Genomic DNA, 25673 nt, shown 5'->3' on the forward strand with positions numbered 1-25673 from the left:
TGTATATATATGTATATATATATGTGTGTGGGAAAAAATCACAAGACTACATCTTCTCTACAGAACTGTTTCATGAGGGGTTCCCTCAATCATCAGGAGATTGAGGGAACCCCTCATGAAATAGTTCTGTAGAGATGAAGTAGTCTTGTGACTTTTTTTCCCACACATACATATATTGCGCTCTACCATGGTATCGAGCACTATTCTCTGGATAATCTAATTAAGACGTGTGTGTATGTATGTATGTATGTATGTATGTATATATATATATATATATATATATATATATACATATAATGTAATAAATTGTAAAGCCATAGGCTCACACAAGTTAAATAATCCAAATTTGGAACACAGCATCATAGTTTTCACAGCTGTTCGTTAGAGGTAAAAAACAACAAAAAAAAACGTTTTAAAGTAGAGTTCTAATTGTTTTTTAAAGGCACAAAAAACAGGTCGGGTATTGACAAACATACATTCATGTATATAAAACTTAGCTGATAGTATGAGGTTGCGAAGATAAAATTATTTTTCAATTTTTTTTTTCATTACAGTGTAAATCCAAATAGCAACATCTTTAAAACAAAGCACAAATTCCAAAATGTCATTCTTTTCTGATAACCGTTTCCCTTAATTGTCGTGGGGGCAACGCATGACGTCACTTCCGACCAGCCGCCACTTCCGGGTGCGGTCGAGCAGGCAAAACAGGAAGAACATGGATTAAATACACCGCCGAGACGCCGCTTTTAAACGCAGAGGTCACCCCCGTCAGCGCCGAGTCTGGATTGCTGGAGAAAATGACATTTTATATCAAAACTGTGTCACACTGAGAAAATAACGTTGTTTTTTTTTTTAAACCGTAAAGCCGGCCTGTTAGCGTTAGCGGGCAAGCTAGTGAGAATTAGCATTATCTTCTCTCCATTGTTGACTCGCTGCCAGCCTCATTATTGTCACCCAGTCTGCTGCATTCTTTCCCACTAACTCTTAACACCTACTCCAGATAACGTTTTTTTTTCGGTTTTAATTCTCGACGAAATGGATGTGAGCCGGACTCCAGTCACTTTATTCAGAAAATAACATATATCCACGAACGACGGCTTCTTCTTTTTCTCGCCCATAGAGAATTTCATCGACTAATTCGGAAAGAAGACCTTTTACATTTTTTTCACAGCAAAATTTGGAGACTCTACTCAACAGGTAGGTGTGTATATTTTTATTTACTCTATCCATCTACTTCCGCTTATCCGAGGTCGGGTCGCGGGGGCAGCAGCCTAAGCAGGGAAGCCCAAACTTTCCTCTCCCCAGGCGTTCCCAGGCCAACCGGGACATATATCAATCAAATATTCAGATAAACATAGGGTTGTCAAACGCAAGATTGGCCTTACTTTTGCGGCACTTCTTGTCGTGGTTTGACCCAACTGTTGAGAGACTTCTGTCCACGATAAAAGAACTTGGAGAGCGAACATTGACAATATTAATCCAGTCTGGAAGGCGGAGTGTGGGGTTGGGCTATGAAATTTTGACCAATCAAACGAGAGTTTACTGGCAGGTCAAACGTTTCAAACCGGAAAAACTACAAGCCGGCTACTTCCTGGTCAATAGACACACACTCAAATAGTAATATTTGGGTATAAATATATATTATATTTGTGTAAAGTTACGATGAAGCCATTTTTAGAACATTTAATCAATATTCATATTTTATAGCCATACAATACAATATTTACACTGCTTAAAACAACACGAATCGAAAATCAATCAATCAATGTTTACTTATATAGCCCTAAATCACTAGTGTCTCAAAGGGCTGCACAAATCACTACGACATCCTCGGTAGGCCCACATAAGGGCAAGGAAAACTCACACCCAGTGGGACATCGGTGACAATGATGATTATGAGAACCTTGGAGAGGAGGAAAGCAATGGATGTCGAGCGGGTCTAACATGAAACTGTGAAAGTTCAATCCACAATGGATCCAACACAGTCGCGAGAGTCCAGTCCAAAGTGGATCCAACACAGCAGCGAGAGTCCCGTTCACAGCGAAGCCAGCAGGAAACCATCCCAAGCGGAGGCGGGTCAGCAGCGCAGAGATGTCCCCAGCCGATACACAGGCAACCAGTACATGGCCACCGGATCGGACCGGACCCCCTCCACAAGGGAGAGTGGGACATAGAAGAAAAAGAAAAGAAACGGCAGATCAACTGGTCTAAAAAGGGAGTCTATTTAAAGGCCAGAGTATACAAATGAGTTTTAAGGTGAGACTTAAATGCTTCTAATCAATGTTTATTTATATAGCCCTAAATCACCAGTGTCTCAAAGGGCTGCACAAACCACAACGACATCCTCGGTAGAGCCCACATAAGGGCAAAGAAGACACACCCCAGTGGGACGTTGGTGACAGTGACAAGACTAGATTAAATTAGATTAGATTAGATAGTACTTTATTCATTCCTTCAGGAAAATGTACATTTTCAGCACAATCCCATTCAAGATCAGACAAACGTTACAGGGAGACAGAACAGGATGGCTAACGAGTCTGCCGGCTTCCAGCGCCCCTTACAAAAAAGGTGAGGTACAGGTAAACAAGTGGGGGGAATGGGAGAAAAAAAAATAGAAGATTATAATAAAATATAATAAAAAAAAATCTGGGCCCTGGAGAGGGGGTCCAGACTGAGACAAGGGAAAAAAACAACAACAACTCATAGCCATAGTACACATCCCTCTCACGTGTGTAAGAGGGAAACATAAAAAAAGACAAAGGACATTAAAGACATTAAAGCAGCGGATACAACCAGCCACTTCTACATACAGCTATGAATAAAAACTAAAAGAAACATATACACTGTGGTGGCCTCTGCGGTGTTCCACGCCATCGTCCGCTGGGGTGGAGGGAGTATGGCCTGAGACAGGAGCAGACCCAACAAAGCAACAAAGAGAGCCGACTCCACTCTTGGCCGCCAACCAACTCTCGGCCAGTGTCCAGTCCGCATGGATGAGCGAGGTGTAATGATGACTATGAGAAACCTTGGAGAGGACCGCATATGTGTTACTGTTGTGTTCTTCTTTTCAACAAAAAAAAAAAAAGTAGTCGTTCTGCAAGGCAACCTGTTGTGTTGTTCCTTTTTTGAAATACAAAAAAAAAGTCGTTTTGCAAGGCAAAATGATTGTCTTTTCCACGAGTCAAGTCAGTGCCGTCACAGACACCTGCCTGTAGGTATCGATAGGCAGCAAAGCACGAGATGTTACGTGGCGTATCCGTTCACCCGCCGTTACGAACCTCAAATGGCAGGACCGAGTATTTTTTTTATGCTCCTCTGGAAGGATAGAATAAACTGTGTGTATTATATTCCATTCATAACTAAAAATCTGTGGGAATTAATTCACCACGGTCGTGCCTAGAACCAATTAAAAGCGATTAACAAGGGTTTCTTGGAGACCAGAAGTAGATCTGGCTATGGGAGTGTGTGTGCATAAAAGACACAACCAGCAAAAAAATTCTGTTCAAGAAGGTCTGAAATTAAACATTAAAAAATAATCCATCATTCATTCTCATTAATTTGTACTATATACACTTACAATGTGTATATACTTCATGTATAATCTAAGTCCCTGTGATGAGGTGACGACTTGTCCAGGGTGTACCCCTCCAACTGCCCAAATGCAGCTGAAATAGGCTCCAGCGACCCCAAAAGGGACAAGCGGTAGGAAATGGATGGATATTGTAAATGAGATATTTGTTTAACTGCCTAAGCACTTCTGGTTGGATGCATTTTGTTGCTGTGTACTTGTGACCTGTGGAATTAGATCTCACGCAATGTGTTATCACTGTTTTACAAGTTATGTATAGATTAGTTTTTACTAATCTTGTGGAGGGGGTCCGGTCCGATGACCATGGATGAAGTACTGGCTGTCCAGAGTCGAGGCCCAGGATGGACCGCTCGTCGGGACCCAGGATGGACCGCTCGCCTGTATCGGTTGGGGACATCTCTACGCTGCTGATCCGCCTCCGCTTGAGATGGTTTCCTGTGGACGGGACTCTCGCTGCTGTCTTGGATCCGCTTGAACTGAACTCTCGCAGCTGTGTTGGAGCCACTATGGATTGAACTTTCACAGTATCATGTTAGACCCGCTCGACATCCATTGCTTTCGGTCCCCTAGAGGGGGGGGGGGGTTGCCCACATCTGAGGTCCTCTCCAAGGTTTCTCATAGTCAGCATTGTCACTGGCGTCCCACTGGATGTGAATTCTCCCTGCCCACTGGGTGTGAGTTTTCCTTGCCCTTTTGTGGGTTCTTCCGAGGATGTTGTAGTCGTAATGATTTGTGCAGTCCTTTGAGACATTTGTGATTTGGGGCTATATAAATAAACATTGAACTATAAATATCCACATATTGAAAATAAAGAAAAATATTACATTGAAAAAAACTATTCAGTTCAGTCCAATAGGATCAATAGTCATGTGTTTATATTCCAGATAATGTCAAAAGTTTGTATGAAAATATAAAATTAAAAAAAAAAGGGGACGGCGTGGCGCAGTGGGAGAGTGGCCGTGCGCAACCTGAGGGTCACTGGTTCAAATCCCACCTAGAACCAACCTCGTCACGTCCGTTGTGTCCTGAGCAAGACACTTCACCCTTGCTCCTGATGGGTGCTGGTTGGCGCCTTGCATGGCAGCTCCCTCCATCAGTGTGTGAATGTGTGTGTGAATGGGTAAATGTGGAAGTAGTGTCAAAGCGCTTTGAGTACCTTGAAGGTAGAAAAGCGCTATACAAGTACAACCCATTTATTTATCATTTAAATGTTTGACAGGTCCAAGTGGGAAGGCAAATCAAAACTGCTTATGCCCCTAATGCATTAAATCCTATGCCACTAAGGTATTAGTTGAAACAGTAAAAGAAAACACAATAAATGGACAAAAACGAGTAATAGTTCTTGCAACAGTATATTATCAGAAAAAAGGTTTACCTCAATAAAAAAATTGTTAAAATGCCACGATAAAAGTGTTGGAAGCGATGCTAAATTATCAATTCTATTTATGGCCTTTTGAATGGATGCTGCCGCTATGCTGCTAAACCAAAGTAAAACTATTACAAAATGCATGTCAACTCATTGAGCTGGGACAAAGCATAATTGTATCCATGAAGAAATTCTGTCCATCTAAGTAGACCAAGCAAACACCTGCAGAGCACGAGGACCACGGTGACGATCAGCTACTGGAGTGGCCAGTCACCATAATCATGTGTTCCCCCGCCCTTCTAATGGCTGTGGGCCTAAACGACCGCATGGACTGTTTATGCCAGGGGCCGTCCCTGGTTATTAACCGTCAGCTGCACTGTTAAGTCAATGCGTTTGCAATCTGAAGAAGAAAAACATGGCACAAAGCCTCCATGAATTCCTTTTGTTCCTTTTAATCTGAAAATATCCGAACATCTCATTAACAATAGTATTAAAGGCCTACTGAAACCCACTACTACAGACCACGCAGTCTGATAGTTTATATATCAATGATGAAATATTAACATTGCAACACATGCCAATACGGCCTTTTTAGTTTACTAAATTGCAATTTTAAATTTCCCGCGAGTTTCTTGTTGAAAACGTCGCAGAATGATGACGCGTACGCGTGACGTCACGGGCTGTCAGGAAATATTAGCGCTGCACCACTCGCGGCTAAAAGTCGTCTGCTTTAACCGCGTAATTACACAGTATTTTGGACATCTGTGTTGCTGAATCTTTTGCAATTTGTTCATTTAATAATGGAGAATATAAAGAACAATGCTGTTGGTGGAAAGCGGTGGATTGCAACTGTCTTTAGCACCGAGACACAGCCGGTGTTTCTTTGTTTGTTGTGAAGCGGAACGGTCAAGCGAACATGTTTTCTCTACGTCAACCAGCATGTTTTTGGATGGGGAAATTGTGATATATATCTTACCGGAGACATCAGCGGATTATTTGTCCTGCAGCAGCTGTCAAAAAAGGCAGCTGTGAGCTTGGCTCCTCGGCTTCTCTCTGAGACACTGCTTGTTCACCGCAGCCATCCGACCTCGAGGTATGTCTTTACAATCTTTAAAATCTTACTAAAACACTGTTAAATCAATAAGCAGATAATTGATATTCCAGAATTATCCTAGTAAATGTGTCTAATTAAATCTGAAACGCTCACCCTGCCGTCGCCCGGAGCCGTTGCTTTTTTTTTTTCTTCTAGTCCTTCACTATCAATAACCTAATCCACAAATCTCTCATCCTCGCTCAAATTAATGGGGAAATTGTCGTTTTCTCAGTCCGAATTGCTCTTACTGCTGGTGGCTCCCATTAAAAACAATGTGAGGATGTGTGGAGCCCTGCAACTCGTGACGTCACGCGCACATACTTCCAGTAAAGGCAGGGCTTTTCTATTAGCGACCAAAAGTTGCGAACTTTATTGTCGATGTTCTCTACTAAATCCTTTCAGCAAAAATATGGCAATATCGCGAAATGACCAAGTATGACACATAGAATGGACCTGCTATCCCCGTTTAAATAAGAAAATCTCATTTCAGTAGGCCTTTAATGATGGATGTTTTGTACAAATGTGTTCATCCTCTTTGCTGCCCTGTGCTTCATTCTTGTCTTCTTGCTACTCAGTGAAGGATGGATGGCCTGTCTATCAGTGAGCTCTGTGGCCTGTTCTGCTGCCCGCCTTGTCCCAGCCGTATCGCAGCCAAGCTAGCCTTCCTGCCCCCGGAGCCCACGTACGCCTTCATCCCAGATGCAGACCCGGCCTCCAACGCTGCGGGGGCGACGAAGGCTTCAAGCCTGCGGCCTAGAAGCGGCGTGGCCGTCGCCGGGAGCGCACCGTCAGAGGGAAAATGGAAACTTCATCTGACGGAGCGCGCCGAGTTCCAGTACTCGCAGAGGGAGCTGGACACCATCGAGGTGGCGCTCGCTCAATCCAGCAGAGGGAACAAAATCGGCTGCATGTACATCCGCTGTGCTCCTAATTCCAGGTGTGTTCTCAATGTTTGGGTAAAAGGGTGCGTTTGCCCTGGCAATACAATTAATCGTCTCAAGTCATCTGAACCATAGTGTGTACCAGACAAGCTAGTGCAAGTAAATTCCTTTCTTCCTCTTTGTGAAAATGGAACGTTCTTGAAGTATATTTAAAAGGTTTGGTGAATTCCTAACTGATGAATATACAGTATAAACATAGCCCTAAGTATTCAACCCAGCAAACGCCATTTTGGTTTGTATTATTTGAGTTGCATCACACAAAATATTGTGTGATGCTGCTAATCAGGTCCGTACTTTGTGCAAATGTTTTCAACTGCGAAGTTTATAGTCGTATGACAGAAATGCCGGTGTGAAAAATAAGCGGACTGCACCAAGGGCCTCATTTACAAAGAACCAAATAGCAGGCACTAAACAGCGTGTGGTGAATTGTGTGTACTTGTAGGTGGCATGTTGCGTGTTATCTACTATCAATGCGTGTGCTATTCATAACTAGTGCAGACCACCTTATTTAAATGAGGATTTTGCGTGTACTAACCTGGCTTTCAACACGGACACACTCGATTATTTAAAGTTAAAAAGTTAAAGTACCAATGATTGTCACACACACACTAGGTGTGGCGAAATTTGTCCTCTGCATTTGACCCATCCCCTTGTTCACCCCCTGGGAGGTGAGGGGAGCAGTGGGCAGCAGCGGTGCCGCGCCTGGGAATCATTTGTGGTGATTTAACCCCCCATTCCAACCCGTGATGCTGAGTGCCAAGCAGGGAGGTAATGGCTCCCATTTTTATAGTCCTTGGTATGACTCGGCCGGGGTTTGAACTCCCAACCTACCGATTTCAGGGCGGACACTCTAACCACTATGCCACTGAGTAGGTTACTGTGCATTCATTCATTTTATTTGCAGTGTTGTCAAACAAGCAGCAGACATGTACCACTTTTTATTGGCATTTCAGAAACCAGACGTCCTGACTCTCGCGGTGCATCTTCATAGAACCCATTTTTTTCCCCCCCAGCACTGGCTGTGGTGCTGACTGCGGATATAAGAGAATAATATGCAAGAAATTACATACTGTAAGAAGTTTTGTTCATATAGGAAATATGTTAATTTATCTTATATTTGAAAAAACAAAAAAAAAAAAAATGCCAGCAGACACCAAAACGCATCAATTGAATTTGTTTTATTCAATCATTTAAGACATCCAGCAGCTGTACAATTATAAAAGGGTGTTGCTGAATAGACAATATGTCTATGCATCCATCCATTTTTTCTACCGCTCGAGAGCAGGGGGGACTGAAGCCTATCCCAGCTGCATTCGGGCAGGAGACGGGGCACAATATGTCTAATATTTATTCATTTCTAACAGTCGAAATATGTTGAGTGTTGGCACACACACGTAGGACGGGGATTTTTTGTCCGTCATCTGTCTTTGCAGCCCAAACACCGGTCTTTACGGTCGGGTGCGTAACTGAGTTTGCACATACTTTTCAAACTTGGTAAATTAAATGCTAACTAATGCTCGCAAAACGGTGATGAGTGTTGATAGATCACATTGCACGCGTGCTAATATAATTTATTTACATCTTCTCATCCCAGTATTGCAGGTGTTCTGATGATCCGCATTTATTCTGCATATTAATTAAGACAAATATGCAAAATGAATAGCGCTCCTTGTTCTGCTTATCTAGCAGACGCAATCCAATTGGCACTCACCTAGTAGATCATCTTTGCGTCTATCAAGTTTGTACATGCAACGTTTCAAACCTTTAGTATATCAGGCCCAAAGTGTTTTAATAAAATGGTCCAAACAAGACGACCGCAGCACAAGTGTGAACAAATCCTAAATGTTGTGCTAACCTTTCATATCCTATTATCAACATAGCGTCACACTCGCTCATGGGGTTTTTCCACAACTGCTTTTATTGTCCATCCACTCATTTGTTGATCCAGTCTAAGATTGGCTCTTCCATTACCTTTGTTTAACACATTATAAAAACAGTCACAATTCAAATTCAAACATACACATTCAAAATCACATTAGCTTACAAAAAAAAACTACACTTATACATTTTTGTAACGACAGTAAATCTGTTTCAGAGTCAAACTATAACTTAATGCAACCACTTGTTTGGCTGCAGGCATTTTTTAATTACCACTATAATATTTTTAATTCTTAAACAAGTGTAAAAAGAAGTTGACCACAGAAAAATGTACAAGCGAACCAATCTACCTTGGATCATTCCATGTAGTTTCCTTAACTTCACTCTTCACCCTCTTTTTTTTTTTTTTTTTCTTTAATGCCCATGTCTCATAAAAGCCAAAAAAAAAAGCAAACCTCACTATCAATATCTTTTTTGGTGTATGCTAATGTCTTGTGCCGTGTATTAATAGGTTACAATAAGTTAAGTTGACATGTTTTTTTTTAACTTGACAAAAATGGTGTATGTTAATTATTACGGTTGCATGAAATAGATATAAATTATTCAAATTTGGCTTACGATAAACCTTCTCCTGCGCATCTTCCTGCAGAACCGGACGTGCAGCTCCCAAAAGTTCTATTTTTTTCGTCAACAGAGCTGTGATTAGTCAGTTTTAGATGCGGTGGGTCCCTGAGTTTAGGAGAGCAGAATTTGGGCTTGAAATGCACAAATTATTGTATAAGATAACTATTATGATATTATTTATATATGGAATATATCTGGATAACATATCGTTATCACAAGAAGATTTTAGGCCATCTCTAGTAATTATTAATCCTAATGAGAAGATTAGGTCCGACAGTATGTGTTCTATCTTAGTTTGTGTAGCTGCCAAATGACTTAAAGGGAATGTATTTTATATTTATTGGCTTCATAATTTGTTATATCTAATAGAAAGAACAAACTTGATGGGATTTGAATGATCTGCAGTTGCTGTATGTAATTTAATATTGAAAACATATCCTTGTGTGGAGCCTTGGGCTTATGTGGCTTCATAACAGAAATGTGTGTCCTCATGTTATCTATTTTTCCTCTAAATATGAGTCATCTTATTTAGTAATCTAATCTTTTTTTATTTGGTGTTTCGCTGTCACACCTTTTGTGTATCTCCCCCCCCGTCAGATTCACGGTGCTGTTTTCCCACGGTAATGCAGTGGACCTTGGCCAGATGAGCAGCTTCTACATCGGCCTCGGCACACGCATCAACTGCAACATCTTTTCCTACGACTACTCCGGCTACGGCGTCAGTGGCGGCAAACCCTCTGAGAAGGACCTCTATGCCGACATCGACGCCGCCTGGCACACTCTACGCACGCGGTATGTTGGGTTTCATGGTGGTGATGATGTCGCTACATGTTGTCTATAAAGACATCAGGTTGGCAGAGCAGCGTGTGAACAGATGCTTGGAGACTAGAAAAGAGTGGGATAGAGTGGAGGCAGAGAGACCCCAGGGGGTGAAAATAATTAGTGTCATTCTCATTGGGCTAGTAACATTCCATCTAAAAATGAAAATGTGTGACACAAAGCTATTTTTTTCCTCTTAAAATACTTAAAAAAAAAAAAAATGCAATTGTATTTTTGGACTATCAAGCCTTTTTTTCTTGTAAAAAGAGCAGACCTAACTAATGATAACCGCAGTATTAATGTTTTTAATCTTAAATATTGAAAAACGTGATTAATAACTTTGATAACTTCACGGACGGACGAACAGACTGGTGACAGCTCGCTAGCTTAACCTTTGTGTGGTGTTTGGGTCTATGGGACCCGTTTTAATTTTTTATTAAAAAGAAAAATTATACAATTAATAATTTTTCGAACTGAGACTCACTGACCTTGGCTCATTTTCTGTGAAGAGCATGTATCAAAATATATATTTAATGACCACACACACCATACACCCCCCTACACATTTCTTTTACATATAAGATGTCCGGGGGGCAGCACGGTGCAGGAGGGGTTAGTGCGCCTGCCTCACAATACGAAGGTCCTGAATAGTCCTGCGTTCAATCCCGGGCTCGGGATCTTTCTGTGTGACGTTTGCATGCCCTCCCCGTGACTGCGTGGGTTCCCTCCGGGTACTCCGGCTTCCTCCCGCTTCCAAAGACATGCACCTGGGGATAGGTAGATTGGCAACACACAAAAAAAAATTGGCCCTAGTGTGTGAATGTGAGTGTGAATGTTGTCCATCTGTGTTGGCCCGGCGATGAGGTGGCGACCTGTCCAGGGTGTACACCGCCTTCCGCCCGATTGTAGCTGAGATAGGAACCAGCGCCCCCCGCCACCGCAAAGGGAATAAGCGGTAGAAAATGGATGGCTGGATGGATAAGATGTCTGGGTCCACTGGACCCGCGGCTAATAGAAGTGTGGAAATTGATGTTCTTAGTAACACACACACACACACACACACACACACACACACACACACACACACACACACACACACACACACACACACACACACACAGCAGGCCTAGACTCAGGAGGAGGACAGAGTGTAGGTACACAGAACATCAGAGGGTCAAATGTGCGAGAAAATGAGAGCAGACAGTGTTGACAAACAATGTTGCAACCTTGTGTGGGAACCACAGGTGCAGAAACAAAAAAGAAGAATCCCTGCAGGATGCAGAAACTGGCAGAGAAATTTTCCGTGCAACGTTCATATTGTTGTTACTCAGCCAGCGTTTGTGGGTCTGATCGACCAGTTGCATTTTGTGGCTTTTAATGCCTCACAATCAAACACTTTTATGTTAAAATACTGAACAGATGTTTATTGGGATAAGGTAAAGTCCAAATAAGGTAAAGTCCAAATAAACCCAGATGTTTATTGGGTTAATGTAAACATCTGATCAGTATTTTAACATAAAAGTGTATATTGTAAGGCATTAAAAGCCACATAATGCAATGGGTCCATCAGACCCACAAACACTGGCTGAGTAACAATAATATGAACATTACACAAGGGTTAAATGCTAACATGAAAACAAGAGACATTAAAGTTTTTCCCCATTAAGAAACTACATAGCCCAATCCAAACAAATACAAACACATTGCTGTCTAAGCAACTAAGCTATTATTCAATTAGGCACATTGAGCCTAAAAGCTGTGTATGAGTGATCATACTATACATTTTATACTTGGACGCCACAACGTCCGGCCGAAATAATACATGATTATAATAATAATAGATTTGAATTTTAATTTGAATGAATTTTAAAGTACTACACTACACACCACTATTCAAAACAATAAACGCTTAGCCATAAAATCAATCAATCAGTCAATGTTTATTTATATAGCCCTAAATCACAAATGTCTCAAAGGACTGTACAAACCATTACGACTACGACATCCTCGGAAGAACCCACAAAAGGGCAAGGAAAACTCACACCCAGTGGGCAGGGAGAATTCACATCCAAACAGATATAATACTAAGACTAAATCACTATCAATGAAGCAAAAGAAACACAAAACATGCAAAATAGTGGGTTTTCTAACTGTGTGCATTTATTTTAGTTATTTGAAAAAAATTACTTGTTTCAGTGTATGGATAGGTACTTTTTGAAAACATTCAACAATACCGCGCTAATAATGCATCAAACACAGCATCAGCAGATATTTCTTACTTCCGATGGTTGAAGAGCAGGATGGCGATATCTGAGCACTGCTCGAAGGCGCACATCAACTGTCTAATTAGAATGTATGTTTATTTTCTGGTGTAAACGAAGCAGGAACAACAATGTGTAACAATTTATTATCTCTTTATTGCTCAAATGGCACCACTCTGTGACTAATTCAGTATGACTTCAACCGAAGGGGAAAATACTCAAATTACTTGTAAATTCAGGTACCACTGTATAAGATAGAAAAACTGTACAAAAAATATTTATTGTGCAAATAATATATTAAAATCAGCTTGTATACAGCCTTCTTATTGTGTGCCCCACACTAAGAAGGCCCTGGGTTCGATCTTTCTGTGTGGAGTTTGCATGTTCTCCCCGTGACTTCGTGGGTTCCCTCCGGGCACTCGGGCTTCCTCCCACCTCCAAAGACATGCACCTGGGGGTAGGTTGATTGGCCCTGCAATGAGGCGGTGACTTGTCCAGGGTGTACCCTGCCTTTTGCCCAAGTACAGGTTGGATAAGCTCCAGCACCCCCTGCAACCCCGAAAGGGACACGTGGTAGAAAATGGATGGATAGTTAAACCAAGTCACCATTTAATGTCTGACAAGACTTGTTTGCTGTGCAATACTGTCACCTTGTGGCCTTTTATAGGTATTTATTGCTGGAATTAATAACTTCAGTGCAGTGTTTTATAATTGTTTGCTATGAAGCAGGAAGAGCTTTCACTCTTCTCGCCATTTGTTTTGTTTCTGGTTGTCATCACACGTTTCCTCTTTGCCTTCACTGCTTTAAAACAAACACATGTGTGCGACGTCCACCAGGTATGGTGTCAGCCCAGAGAGCATCATCCTGTACGGACAGAGCATCGGTACGGTTCCCACAGTGGACCTGGCGTCTCGGTACGAGTGTGCGGCCGTGGTCCTTCACTCGCCGTTGACATCTGGCATGAGAGTGGCTTTTCCCGAGACAAAGAAGACCTACTGTTTTGATGCTTTCCCCAAGTAAGTCCATTCATTAGCATAGCTAGTCTTACATTGGCAATTCAACTAAACAAAAGTGAACGTTTCACAAGGAGTTTTAACAAATGCCTTACCTCTAAATCGGGCTGTCTTCTTCTAAGGAATTTAATAGCTGAATCTGATCAGTATTTGCCTATAGATGACTATCAGTCCAATCAATGGGGTTTGTTCTTTTAAGTGAGAAATAGATTGTGATGATAGTAGTGCAGGGGTCACCAACGTGGTGCCCGTGGACCAGATGAGTCTGTAAGGACCAGATGAGTAGCCCGCTGGCCTGTTCTAAAAATAGTTCAAATAGCAGCACTTACCAGTGAGCTGCCTCTATTTTTTTTAAATTGTATTTATTTACTAGCAAGCTAGTCTCTCTTTGCTCCACATTTTTAATTCTAAGAGAGACAAATTTCAAATAGAAAATGAAAATCCAAGTAAATATTTTAAAGACTTGGTCTTCACTTGTTTAAATAAATTCATTTTTTTTTTTTTACTTTGCTTCTTATAACTTTCAGAAAGACAATTTTAGAGAATAAATACAACCTTAAAAATGATTTTAGGATTTTCAAACACATATACATTTTTACCTTTTAAATTCCTTCCTCTTCTTTCCTGACAAATTAAATCAATGTTCAAGTATTTTTTTTCATTGTAAAGAATAATAAATACATTTTAATTTCATTCTTCATTTTAGCTTCTGTTTTTTTGTGAAATATTTCTTCAAATTTATTATGATTAAAATTCCCAAAAAATATTCTGGGAAAATCTAGAAAATCTGTAGAATCCAATTTAAATCTTATTTCAAAGTCTTTTGAATTTCTTTTAAAATTTTTGTTCTGGAAAATATACAAGAAATAATGATTTGTCTTTGTTAGAAATATAGCTCGGTCCAATTTGTTATGTATTCTAATAAAGTGCAGATTGGATTATAACCTATTTAAAACATGTCATCAAAATGATAAAAAAATCTTAATCAGGAAAAATTACTAATGATGTTCCATAAATAATTTTTGTAATTTTTTCAAAAAGGTTCGAATTAGCAAGTTTTTCTCTTCATTTTTTTCAGCTGAATTTTAAAGAGTCGAAATTGAAAATAAACTATGTTTCAAAATGTAATTTTCATTTTTTTAGTGTTTTCTTTACTTTTAAACCGTTCAATTAAGGGTTTTTTTCATCATGTATTCTTTCCAAAAAACTTTCCGTAAAAGGAAAAAAATGTACGACGGAATGACAGACAGAAATAACCATTTTTTATATGTATAGATTTATTTATTAAAGGTAAATTGAGCAAATTGGCTATTTCTGGCAATTTATTTAAGTGTGTATCAAACTGGTAGCCCTTCGCATAATCAGTACCCAAGAAGTAGCTCTTGGCTTCAAAAAGGTTGGTGACCCCTGTAGTAGTGTATACTGACTGGTTAATAGGTGTCAGTATAATGTCACATGATGCAGAATCGTGTAGAAGGAGCGTATGGCCAACTCATGATACGTATGAGCCAACCAAACAACAGGCACCATGACAATTCTGTGCCCGGATGCATGCAATTGCTGTCTTTTTGACGTTAGTTTTTCTGACAAAATAAACCAAATATATATAACTATGCCTCCTTCAAAACATACTCTATTTTAGGGCTGGGCGATTATATGATTGTGATTGTTGACCACGATTAATTTGATTTTGATCACGGTGATCAGCTGTCAACATATTTCCTCGATCAAACATGGCAGAAATTTCTTTTAGAAGTTACCAATTATGCTCAGTATAATCCTGCTCGCAATAATCCGACTTTATTGACTGTGATCCTGTGTGTGTCTGTAAATGTGTGTGTGGATGTTTGTCAACTGTGGTGGCTGCCTTCAATGTATTTGTAATCACTCTATGTATCACTCTTTATGTATTATTCTAACTGACCTTTTTTTTCTGTAACATGGTAAGGGGATAAGTGTAAATATTTCGCTTCATTAATTGACGTACTTCTTTCTACTTTTTTTGTATATTTGTAATGATATTTTTACTTCACCTTCTCATCTTAGTTCCACCCAAAATGTGTTTGTTTTTTACTTCTACGATGTCTGTCCGTTTGTGTTCGTGTTTGACTTTCTCTTCTGCCGCTACTGAATTGCATTAATTTAGTTTTATTTAGATTGAAACAGTCTGTTTTTGTGAAAGCATCTATGTTAAATGTATTAATTTCTGATGTTATTATTTGAATTAGCTTCTGTGTGTTCTGAACACGGTGGAAGAGGGGTTAGTGCGTCTGCCTCACAATACGAAGGTCCTGCAGTCCTGGGTTCAAATCCAGGCTCGGGATCTTTCTGTGTGGAGTTTGCATGTTCTCCCCGTGAATGCGTGGGTTCCCTCCGGGTACTCCGGCTTCCTCCCACTTCCAAAGACATGCACCTGGGGATAGGTTGATTGGCAACACTAAATTGGCCCTAGTGTGTGAATGTGAGTGTGAATGTTGTCTGTCTATCTGTGTTGGCCCTGCGATGAGGTGGCGACTTGTCCAGGGTGTACCCCGCCTTCCGCCTGATTGTAGCTGAGATAGGCGCCAGCGCCCCCCGCGACCCCAAAAGGGAATAAGCGGTGGAAAATGGATGGATGGATGTTCTGAACAAAAACGTATACGTTGTGTTGTGTGTTTACCTGGCACAAGACGCTGTAATCGGTGGCTCTCCAGTGTTGTCTGCGACCCTTCTCTTCCTATATTTGTCTTTTTTCCTGGTTGTGGGGAAAGCGGTGTAAAAGCATTTCACAATTCTTGCGGGTGGAGCAGCCCCATGCCGCACAACAGGGCATTTACCTTTTTTTTCGGATTATAAATCGCTCCGGAGTATACGTCGCACCGGCCAAAAATGCATAATAAAGAAGGAAAAAAACATACATACACTGGAGTATAAGTTGCATTTTTGGGGGTAATTTATTTGATAAAATCCAACACCAAGAATAGACATTTGAAAGGCAATTTAAAATAAATAAAGAATAGTGAACAATAGGCTGAATAAGTGTACGTTATATGACTCATAAATAACCAACAGAGAACGTGCTTGGTATGTTAATGTAACATATTATGGTAAGAGTCATTCAAATAACTATAACATATAGAACATGCTATACATTTACCAAACAATCTGTCACTCCTAATCGATAAATCCGATGAAATCTTTTTCCTCGATGCCGCTTCTAAACAACTCTGCCAACTCCAAAGGTATGCGCCGCTTCCTCTTGTCCTTTTCTGCTGCATATTTCACTACGTTCAGCTTGTAATCTGCAGTACATGACTTCCCTTTCGGTGCCATTTTTGTTCAGCCCTTCTCAGTTTTTATAAGTTACCGCCAACGATGTGGCTCTTTTGATGACTGCATCTGGCTCTCGGATAAATCTGAGCTGACATTGCTTAACACGATAAGTAATGAATAATTCCACTTGTAATCACAGTCTTAAAAATAACGTTCAAAATATAAAACTTTATCATGCATTTTTAAGCCATCCATCCGTTTCCTACCGCACCTGTTCAAGAAGTTGCGTTAGAGGTAAGAAGTTATTTATTTATTATTTGTTAGTGTGGGGCTTGCCCTCCTGGGGGTTCTTCAGACCACCAAGCACCGACATGACAGCCTGTTTCGGCGTTACAATATTGTTTTATTTTTCAATTAGTCTCTCAGTTGCTTTCCAGCAATTGTCTTTTTCTCTTTCGTTCTCGCTCGCGCTCTGGCTCCAGCCCCAGCCCCAACCTCGTCTCTCCTCCTGGCTGCTGCTTATAACAGAGCGACAGATATAACAAGGCCCAGGTGGGCCATCTACACACCTGTCGCTGATTTCAAAGCCGATCCTGGCAACACCCCGCTTCGCTGCAGGCCCGCAGGACACGCCCCCTCCACATTTAGCTTCAGAATAACAATGTTATTACAAAGAATAAGAGACCTATTATACTCTAGAAATGTTGGTCTTACTTAAAAATGCACGCGTTTAGTTGTGTTCAGTGTTAAAAAAATATTATATTATATTTGACTTCTTGGCTCTTTCAGTCAAAAAGGTTCCCGACCCCTGATATAGCATATAGCAGTTAGCATTCCATGACCCACAATGCACTTCTGCCATGACTTTCCCCCGCCGAATTATTATTGGCTGACGTGTATGTGAGGATTGCTGACATTTTCTTCGTCTCTTCCGCGAATGAGATAAATAACATGATTTGATATTTTAGGGTAGTGTGTTAATAATTTCACACATAAGTCGCTCCTGAGTATATGTCACACCCCCGGCCAAACTATGAAAAAAACTGCGACTTATAGTCCGAAAAATACGGTAAACTAACAAGCCCAAATCAGCCACACCCCTTTTATAAGCCGCAGGAAAAAAAAGTATCGTCTCATAGTCCAGGATTTAGGGTATTTTTTGCAGGTTTAGTGCCTGAAAGTTACGACTGTGTTCGGGTAAGCGCGGCCAAGGTGGTCCACATCGGTCTGACTACGGCCCGTTTGAAAAAAATCCCCAAAACTGTCATACTGTCGAGGTGACTTTTCCTCTTTTATCCACAATGTATTTGCTCTCTGTAGCCCTCATTTTTTTCCTTTTTCTTTTGATGACGCAACCAAACGTGATAGTCGATACTGTTACCTGATTGGCTGTTAGCGTGTCACTCCCACTGATCAGGCATTGCTGGGTTACGGGAGAGAGCAAGTGCCTATTTTTCACGCAACCAACTTCAAACGTTATATCAAACATATTTTTTTAGGGACGGCGTGGCGCAGTGGGAGAGTGGCCGTGCGCAACCCGAGGGTCACTGGTTCAAATCCCACCTAGAACCAACCTCGTCACGTCCGTTGTGTCCTGAGCAAGACACTTCACCCTTGCTCCTGATGGGTGCTGGTTGGCGCCTTGCATGGCAGCTCCCTCCATCAGTGTGTGAATGTGTGTGTGAATGGGTAAATGTGGAAGTAGTGTCAAAGCGTTTTGAGTACCTTGAAGGTAGAAAAGCGCTATAATAAATAAATGATAAATGGGTTGTACTTGTATAGCGCTTTTCTACCTATACAAGTACAACCCATTTATTTATTTATTGATTATATGTTGATTTCAGGGCTTCACGGTGGCAGAGGGGTTAGTGCGTCTCCCTCACAATACGAAGGTCCTGCAGTCCTGGGTTCAAATCCAGGCTCTGGATCTTTCTGTGTGGAGTTTGCATGTTCTCCCCGTAAATGCGTGGGTTCCCTCCGGGTACTCCGGCTTCCTCCCACTTCCAAAGACATGCACCTGGGGATAGGTTGATTGGCAACACTAAATTGGCCCTAGTGTGTGAATGTGAGTGTGAATGTTGTCTGTCTATCTGTGTTGGCCCTGCGATGAGGTGGCGACTTGTCCAGGGTGTACCCCGCCTTCCGCCCGATTGTAGCTGAGATAGGCGCCAGCGCCTCCTGCGACCCCAAAAGGGAATAAGCGGTAGAAAATGGATGGATGTTGATTTCATTTTATCGCCCAGCCCTAGTGCAGACAATTAGTTGTCCCATAATAAGACCAAAACACCTAATATAGAACACCAGGAGCACCGATGGCTTCCTAGTGACAGCCAAAACTGTAAGCAGATAAGAATAATCTCTTACGGTCTAAGAACTATTTTGGTAGGGAGGTTTAATGTCTGACGACTCATGGAATCTTCCACTATTTGAAGACAGCCCGACCTCTGATGAACGGCAGCTACCCTCCGCATCTTAGTAAACTTCCGTCTCCCTCTCAGCATCGAGAAAGTGTCCAAAATCACATCCCCGGTGCTCATCATCCACGGGACGGAGGACGAAGTGATCGACTTCTCCCACGGCCTGGCTCTGTTCGAGCGCTGCCCCAAGGCAGTGGAGCCCCTGTGGGTGGAGGGGGCGGGACACAACGACATCGAACTGTACAGTCAGTACCTGGAGCGCCTGCGTCGCTTTATAGGACAGGAAGTCACCTTACCACATGCCTGAGCGCTCATTTTGGAACCACTCCACCAGCTCATTGTCTCATTGACACAGCATCACATCCACACATAAAACACAAACATTTGTTTTGTTTCGGAAAAATGTTTGACTTTGTTATATCCTCGAAATTTAAAATTTTTTCTTTAAAAATAACTACTTTTTTTCTTGGAAAAACATGAATTTTTTTTATTTTAAAAATAATTACTTTTTTTCAAATTTGAAAAGATGACTTTCTTGAAAAAAAAGATGGTAAAATATTTTAAATGACAACATATCTTTTGTGAAAAACATACTTTTTTTTGCAAAATTTCATAATTTTCTGGGGGGAAAACTTTTAAAACTAACTTTAAAAAATATGGTTGTTTTGAGGTCATGGTTTTTCATAAACAAAAACATGATTTTTTATATTTACATTAATTTGATTATTTGACTTGGAAAATGTGTTTTGTTTTTGAAAAAATGTGACTGTCATATTATCAAGATTTAACATTTTCTTTAAAAATACTTTTTTTCTTGGAAAAACATGACAAGTTTGTTTAAAAATGTCTACTTCTTTCAAATTTGAAAATATGACTTTCTTGAGAAAAAAAGATGGTAAAATATTTTTTATGAAAAAAAATCTTTTGTTGAAAAACGGACTTTTTTGCAGGATTGCAACATTTTCTGGGGGGAAAAAACTTTTAAAAATGACTAAGAAATGTGTTGGTTTTTTTTTAAGTCAGGTGTTTTTCATAAACGAAAAAAATATTTTTTAAATTTATTTGCCTTAGAAAATGTATTTTGTTTCTGAAAAAAATGTTGACCCTATATTATCTTTAAAAAAAAAAATAAAAAATTTTCTTTAAATAGTCGTTTTTTTTCCCCAAATTTGGAAAAATGGCTTTTTCTTGAAAAAAGAAAGAACATTTTTCATGAAGAAAAATCCCAAACATATTTTATATATTTAATATGGATTGTTTTGTAAAAAAACTGACTTTTTTTTTTTTCGAAGATTGCAACATTTTCTGGGAGTAAAAGAAAAGAACTTATAAAAGTGACTTTAAAAAATGTGGTTGTTATGGAGTTAGGTGTTTTTCTTAAAAGAAAACAATATTTTAAAAATTTACATACATTTGATTATTTTACTTAGAAAATATGTTGGGTTTCTGAAAATATTTCCCTTTGTAATATGATCGAGATCCAAATTATCTTTAAAAAAAAAAAAACTCAACTTTTTTTCTTTTAAATTATCCCCTATTTTCCAAATTTGATAAGATGGCTTTTTCTTGAAAAACAAGATGTTAAAATATTTTTCTTGAAGAAAAGTCAAAAACATTTTTTATATATTTAATATGAATTGTTTTTTTGTTTTTTTTCCAAAATTGCTACATTTTCTGGGGATACATTTTTTTTATTTATAAAAGTGACAAAAAAATGTGGTTTTTTGAAGTCAGGTGATTTTCTTAAAATGAACATTATTCGATTATTTGACTTGGAAAATTTGTTGGGTTTCTGAAAATATTTGACTTTGATCATGTGATTGAGATCAACATTTAAGAAAAAAAAAGTTTTTCTTGGAAAAACATGACTGTATACTTTGTTTAAATAGCAACTTTTCTCAAATTAAAAAATGTTACTTTCTTGGAAAAAAAAGATGGTAAAATATTTTTAATTTAAAAAATATATTGTGAAAAACTCACTTTTTTTGCAAGTTTGCAACATTTTCTGTGGGAAAAAACATTCTAAAAGTGACTTTAAAAAAGTGTGGTTGTTTTGAAGTCAGGTGTTTCCTAAAAGAAAACAATATTTTTTCAATTTACATTAATTCGATTATTTGTCCTAGACAATTTGTTGGGTTTCGAAAAATATTTGACTCTGTCATTTGATTGAAATCAGAATGTTGTTGGAAAAAGTCCAACTAGTTCTTCAAATTTGAAAACATGACTGTTTTCTTGAAAAAAAAAGATTGTAAAATTTAGATTTTATTTAAAAAAAAATCACTCCCTTCAAAAGCCTATGTTTTATTTTAAAATTAATTATTTTGAGAAAAACTGATTCTTTCGCAAAAATGCAAATAATTTTCTGGAAAAAAATACTTTTAAAAAATTGGTTTTGAAGTCAGGTGTTTTTCCTGAAACTAAAAAAAAATATTGTTGTATTTACATTTTATTTTATTTTTTATAACACAGGGAATGTCGTAAATCAATGTTGGCCTGCTCAGTAGACACTAATAAAAATATTTTTCCCCAAAAAGTCACATTTTCTGTCTTGAAAAATAATTTTAAAATAATTTTATTCCCCGAAAATTTAATAAAGTCAGATTTTCTTCTTTTTTTTAAAAATGTTTTTCCCAAGAAAAAAAGACTTATGTTTTCCTGATGAAATACACACGGCACTACAATACAGTACATATCATTTCCCTCTCTCTGAAGTCCATTCTGGTTCCAGTCAGAAGTTTTCACCCACGTTCTCATTGTGGAACACGAGCACGTGGGTCCAAACTTTCCCCTGGTTCTCATTGTACAAAACCCCAGGAAGATACTTTTCCAGATTGTTGTGTTCATGTTTCTCAGGTTCTAAACTCAACATGTATTCAACATCAGAGCTGGCAGGGACCTTTGGCGCCCTCTCGTGTGGCGGACATGAACTGCAGTTAAATGGAAAGACTTGTCTTCTACCTCAAAACTGTCTTTGACTTTTAATTGTGTGACCGGAAGTCTCAAAGTTCACACACTGTTGACCTGTTGGGCGAATGTGAACGAAACCCAGGTGACATAACGGAACTTTGAGTTGTTTGATGTGACTCTTAGGAGCGATTATTGTAACTCTTGTGCACACGATGAATGCTGCAATACTTTTTAAAGCTGCTTTTTTGGTGGCGGGAGCTTGAATAGACGACGAAGCCCTCCACCAGACCTTTGAATAGTGGTTATTATTTCCTAGTTTGCACTAAACATCTCCATTTTGATGGTTTTTCTCACTGTATTTGTACAAGATGATCACAGTGACCCTTTTCTAATGTTTGTGTTCTGAACGATGATATTATTATTATTATAAGAATCTAAGTTGTTTTATTTCTTCCATGCACATATCTGATGTAACCACAGTACTTTACTTGTTTGACTGCAGACATGACTTCACTCAACTTTCATTCTACCTTGGAACAAGAATCCAATAAACATCCTGTCAGGAGGAGTGTGAGTCATTATGTTCTATACTCTTCACCGCTTAGCTGGAGCCTACCCCAGCTGACAAGAGGCGATGTTGATTTTCACTTTTGAGTAATTTCCCCCCCTCTAAATCCAAATTTTAATACTTAGTGCAGCTCTTCACTGCAGTAATAATAAACACACAAGCTGACTTATTTTCATTGCACGGTGTACCTAATGTTGTGTCCCTTTGGATTCTCTTCCCTTTCAGCCATTGAAGCGTTTTATGTCTTAGATTTACAAGCACAATTAGCAATATGTTTTTAATTGAGTTTTTTTATTTATTTTTTTTCACCAATGTGACAGTATTGTGTTAGGTTAAACTAATCATCTCTTTTTATTCCAAGGAAAACAAAGTTGGGAAACATTGCAGTTTGAGAAACAAACTTTACTGGTAAGATTGCGACTTTTGAAAAAAAAGTAACTTTTTTTAATGTTCTTTTCAATATGGAAACGATAATTGCATCCCTTAAATGTTTCACTTCACTTTCTTATTTTCGTGTTAATTTTTAGCCCTGCGATGAGGTGGCGACTTGTCCAGGGTGTACCCCGCCTTCTGCCCGATTGTAGCTGAGATAGGCGCCAGCGCCCCCCGCGACCCCAAAAGGGAATAAGCGGTAGAAAATGGATGGATGGATGTTAATTTCTAAGACATTTTCTGAGGCAAAATACATGACTTCTTAAGTAAAACACTATTATTTGACTCTATTCCTATATATTAAAAACAATTATTTTCTCCAAATTTTCACCTTGAAAAAACTTTTTTTTGTATCTTGGAAAAAATGACTTAATTATCATAAGATTAAATCTGATTTTTGAAGTCTTATCATTTTCCTACAAAATACGTTTTATTTTGAAAAAACAACTATATTGTTGCATAAAACATGATTTTCTCCAAAATATAAACGTATTGAAAGAATGACTGCAAAAATTTGGTTGTACATGTTTTTTCCTAGAAAAATATGAATATACTTTCGAATAACAAGATTGTTTTCGATTAAGAAAAACTTTTACTTGGAAAAATCCTAAAACATTTTTTACCTCTTTCTCTATTCTAGTTAAAAATGAGAAAATAACTATTCAAATAAGATATTTTGATATTCCTCACGGGCTTCACGGTGGCTGAGGGGTTAGTGCGTCTGCCTCACAATACGAAGGTCCTGCAGTCCTGGGTTCAAATCCAGGCTCGGGATCTTTCTGTGTGGAGTTTGCATGTTCTCCCCGTGAATGCGTGGGTTCCCTCCGGGTACTCCGGCTTCCTCCCACTTCCAGAGACATGCACCTGGGGATAGGTTGATTGGCAACACTAAAAATTGGCCCTAGTGTGTTAATGTTGTCTGTCTATGAGGTGGCGACTTGTCCAGGGTGTACCCCGCCTTCCGCCCGATTGTAGCTGAGATAGGCGCCAGCGACCCCAAAAGGGAATAAGCGGTAGAAAATGGATGGGATGGATATTCCTCACGTGGAAAATTTTGTGTAAAGATTCAGCAACACCTTATGTTGAATAATTCTTGTTTTCAAAAATAAAATACGTAGTTGTAGCTTAAAAGTCCTGCTAATTCCTAGATATACAAAATCTTAAGTCAAATTAACTCACTGAATGGACATAATTTCACTAGTTTTTAGTACCGTATTTCCTTGAATTGCCGCCGGGGCGCTAATTAATTTAAAACCTCTTCTCACTCCTGCACTTACCAAAGCCATGCGGTAAAATTAAGCATGCGCTAATTATTTGAAAACCTCTTCTCACTCCGGCACTTACCAAAGGCATGCAGTAAAAATTTGAGTGTGATGTAAGCTTGGACCTTAAATCCTACTGAATAGCTCTTAATCTTCTTCCCTTTATGCGATTTCAAATTACCGGTATTGAAATCAGCCTCCTCCATTTAGAAAATGATGACAGGGGAAGTGTCACTTGTGACGTCAGGAGTTTGACCAGGCGGTAATACTAAGCATGCGCTAATTATTTTGCGAAGCGAGTTTGACCCGGCAGTAATTCAAGGCAGGCGCATACTACATGCCCTGTGGCGATTCAAGGAAATACGGGGTTTGTTTGTTTTATCTTCCTTTTTGTCAGTAAAGTGCAGGAATAAATCATCGTATATGACCATCAAGCCCTGTTTGCTAAAAGACAATCTTGCAACTTGAAATTTAAAACAAAACAAGTCCTTCAAGTCAGGTTTAGTCCCTGGAGAGGACTATGTAGGCGAGCTCTGCTCCTGTAGAGTTCCACACCACATTCGGGGAGAAAGCGCTCCCTGGTGGCCAGCTGCAACAAAAAGATCCTTTGATGGCCGTCACGCATTCTACTTGCTTCCATCGCCTCCTCCAATATTTATTCTCCCCAAAGGTTTTTTTTATTCCCACGCTTATTTTTTATGATTCTGTTTTTTGAAAGTTTGGAGCCAACAAGCCAACTTGTGCTCTTTCATCTCCAGTCAAAGTAGCTGTGACAGCAATAAATAAATCACAAGTATTCTTGCCTTCTTAGCTGGATCAAAGAGTCCCAATCAGAGTTAGGGTCGGGCGATACTGCACATCCCGGTGTCGATTTGATACCAAGAACTACAAACTGTGCTGCCGATACTGTTTTTTTTTTTTGAGATCTTTGAGTTGAGTTTGAGTTTGAGTTTATTTCGAACATGCAAGCATACAACAAGATACATCGCTAGTTTTTCTTTTCAACATGTTCGGGATTTTATCTTTAGGTTCCATCCATCCATTTTCTACCATTTGTCCCTTTTGGGGTCGCGGGGGGGTGCTGCAGCCTATCTCGGCGAAAAGATGAAAAAAAATCATAATTATACATTTTAGATTAGAACACAACAAAATGATCATCAATGAATAATTTAACAAAATGTAAACAATATGAGACAATGTAACGATATCAAGGACATAATTGTGTTCCCTTTTTATCGCTTCACGTGATA

At 39.4% G+C, this 25673-nt stretch overlaps 1 protein-coding gene across 3 annotated transcripts; it reads left to right on the top strand.

Annotated features, from left to right (window-relative positions):
- The first annotated feature begins 674 nt into the window (after positions 1-674).
- On the top strand, positions 675-22729 carry abhd17ab (abhydrolase domain containing 17A, depalmitoylase b). Of its 3 annotated transcripts, none has more exons than XM_061888350.1 (5): positions 675-1201; positions 6624-6985; positions 10089-10283; positions 13409-13588; positions 19336-22729. In XM_061888350.1, the coding sequence occupies exons 2-5, from the start codon at positions 6630-6632 to the stop codon at positions 19559-19561; spliced, it is 957 nt and encodes a 318-aa protein (XP_061744334.1). In that variant the 5' UTR covers positions 675-1201; positions 6624-6629; the 3' UTR covers positions 19562-22729. The 3 variants fall into 3 exon arrangements, with proteins under 3 accessions (XP_061744334.1, XP_061744333.1, XP_061744335.1); XM_061888349.1 differs by having other exon boundaries at positions 675-1197; XM_061888351.1 differs by having other exon boundaries at positions 675-1197; positions 22664-22729.
- Positions 22730-25673: the final 2944 nt, after the last annotated feature.

This window comes from Nerophis ophidion, linkage group LG26, assembly GCF_033978795.1.
Source record: "Nerophis ophidion isolate RoL-2023_Sa linkage group LG26, RoL_Noph_v1.0, whole genome shotgun sequence".
NCBI lineage: Eukaryota > Metazoa > Chordata > Actinopteri > Syngnathiformes > Syngnathidae > Nerophis > Nerophis ophidion.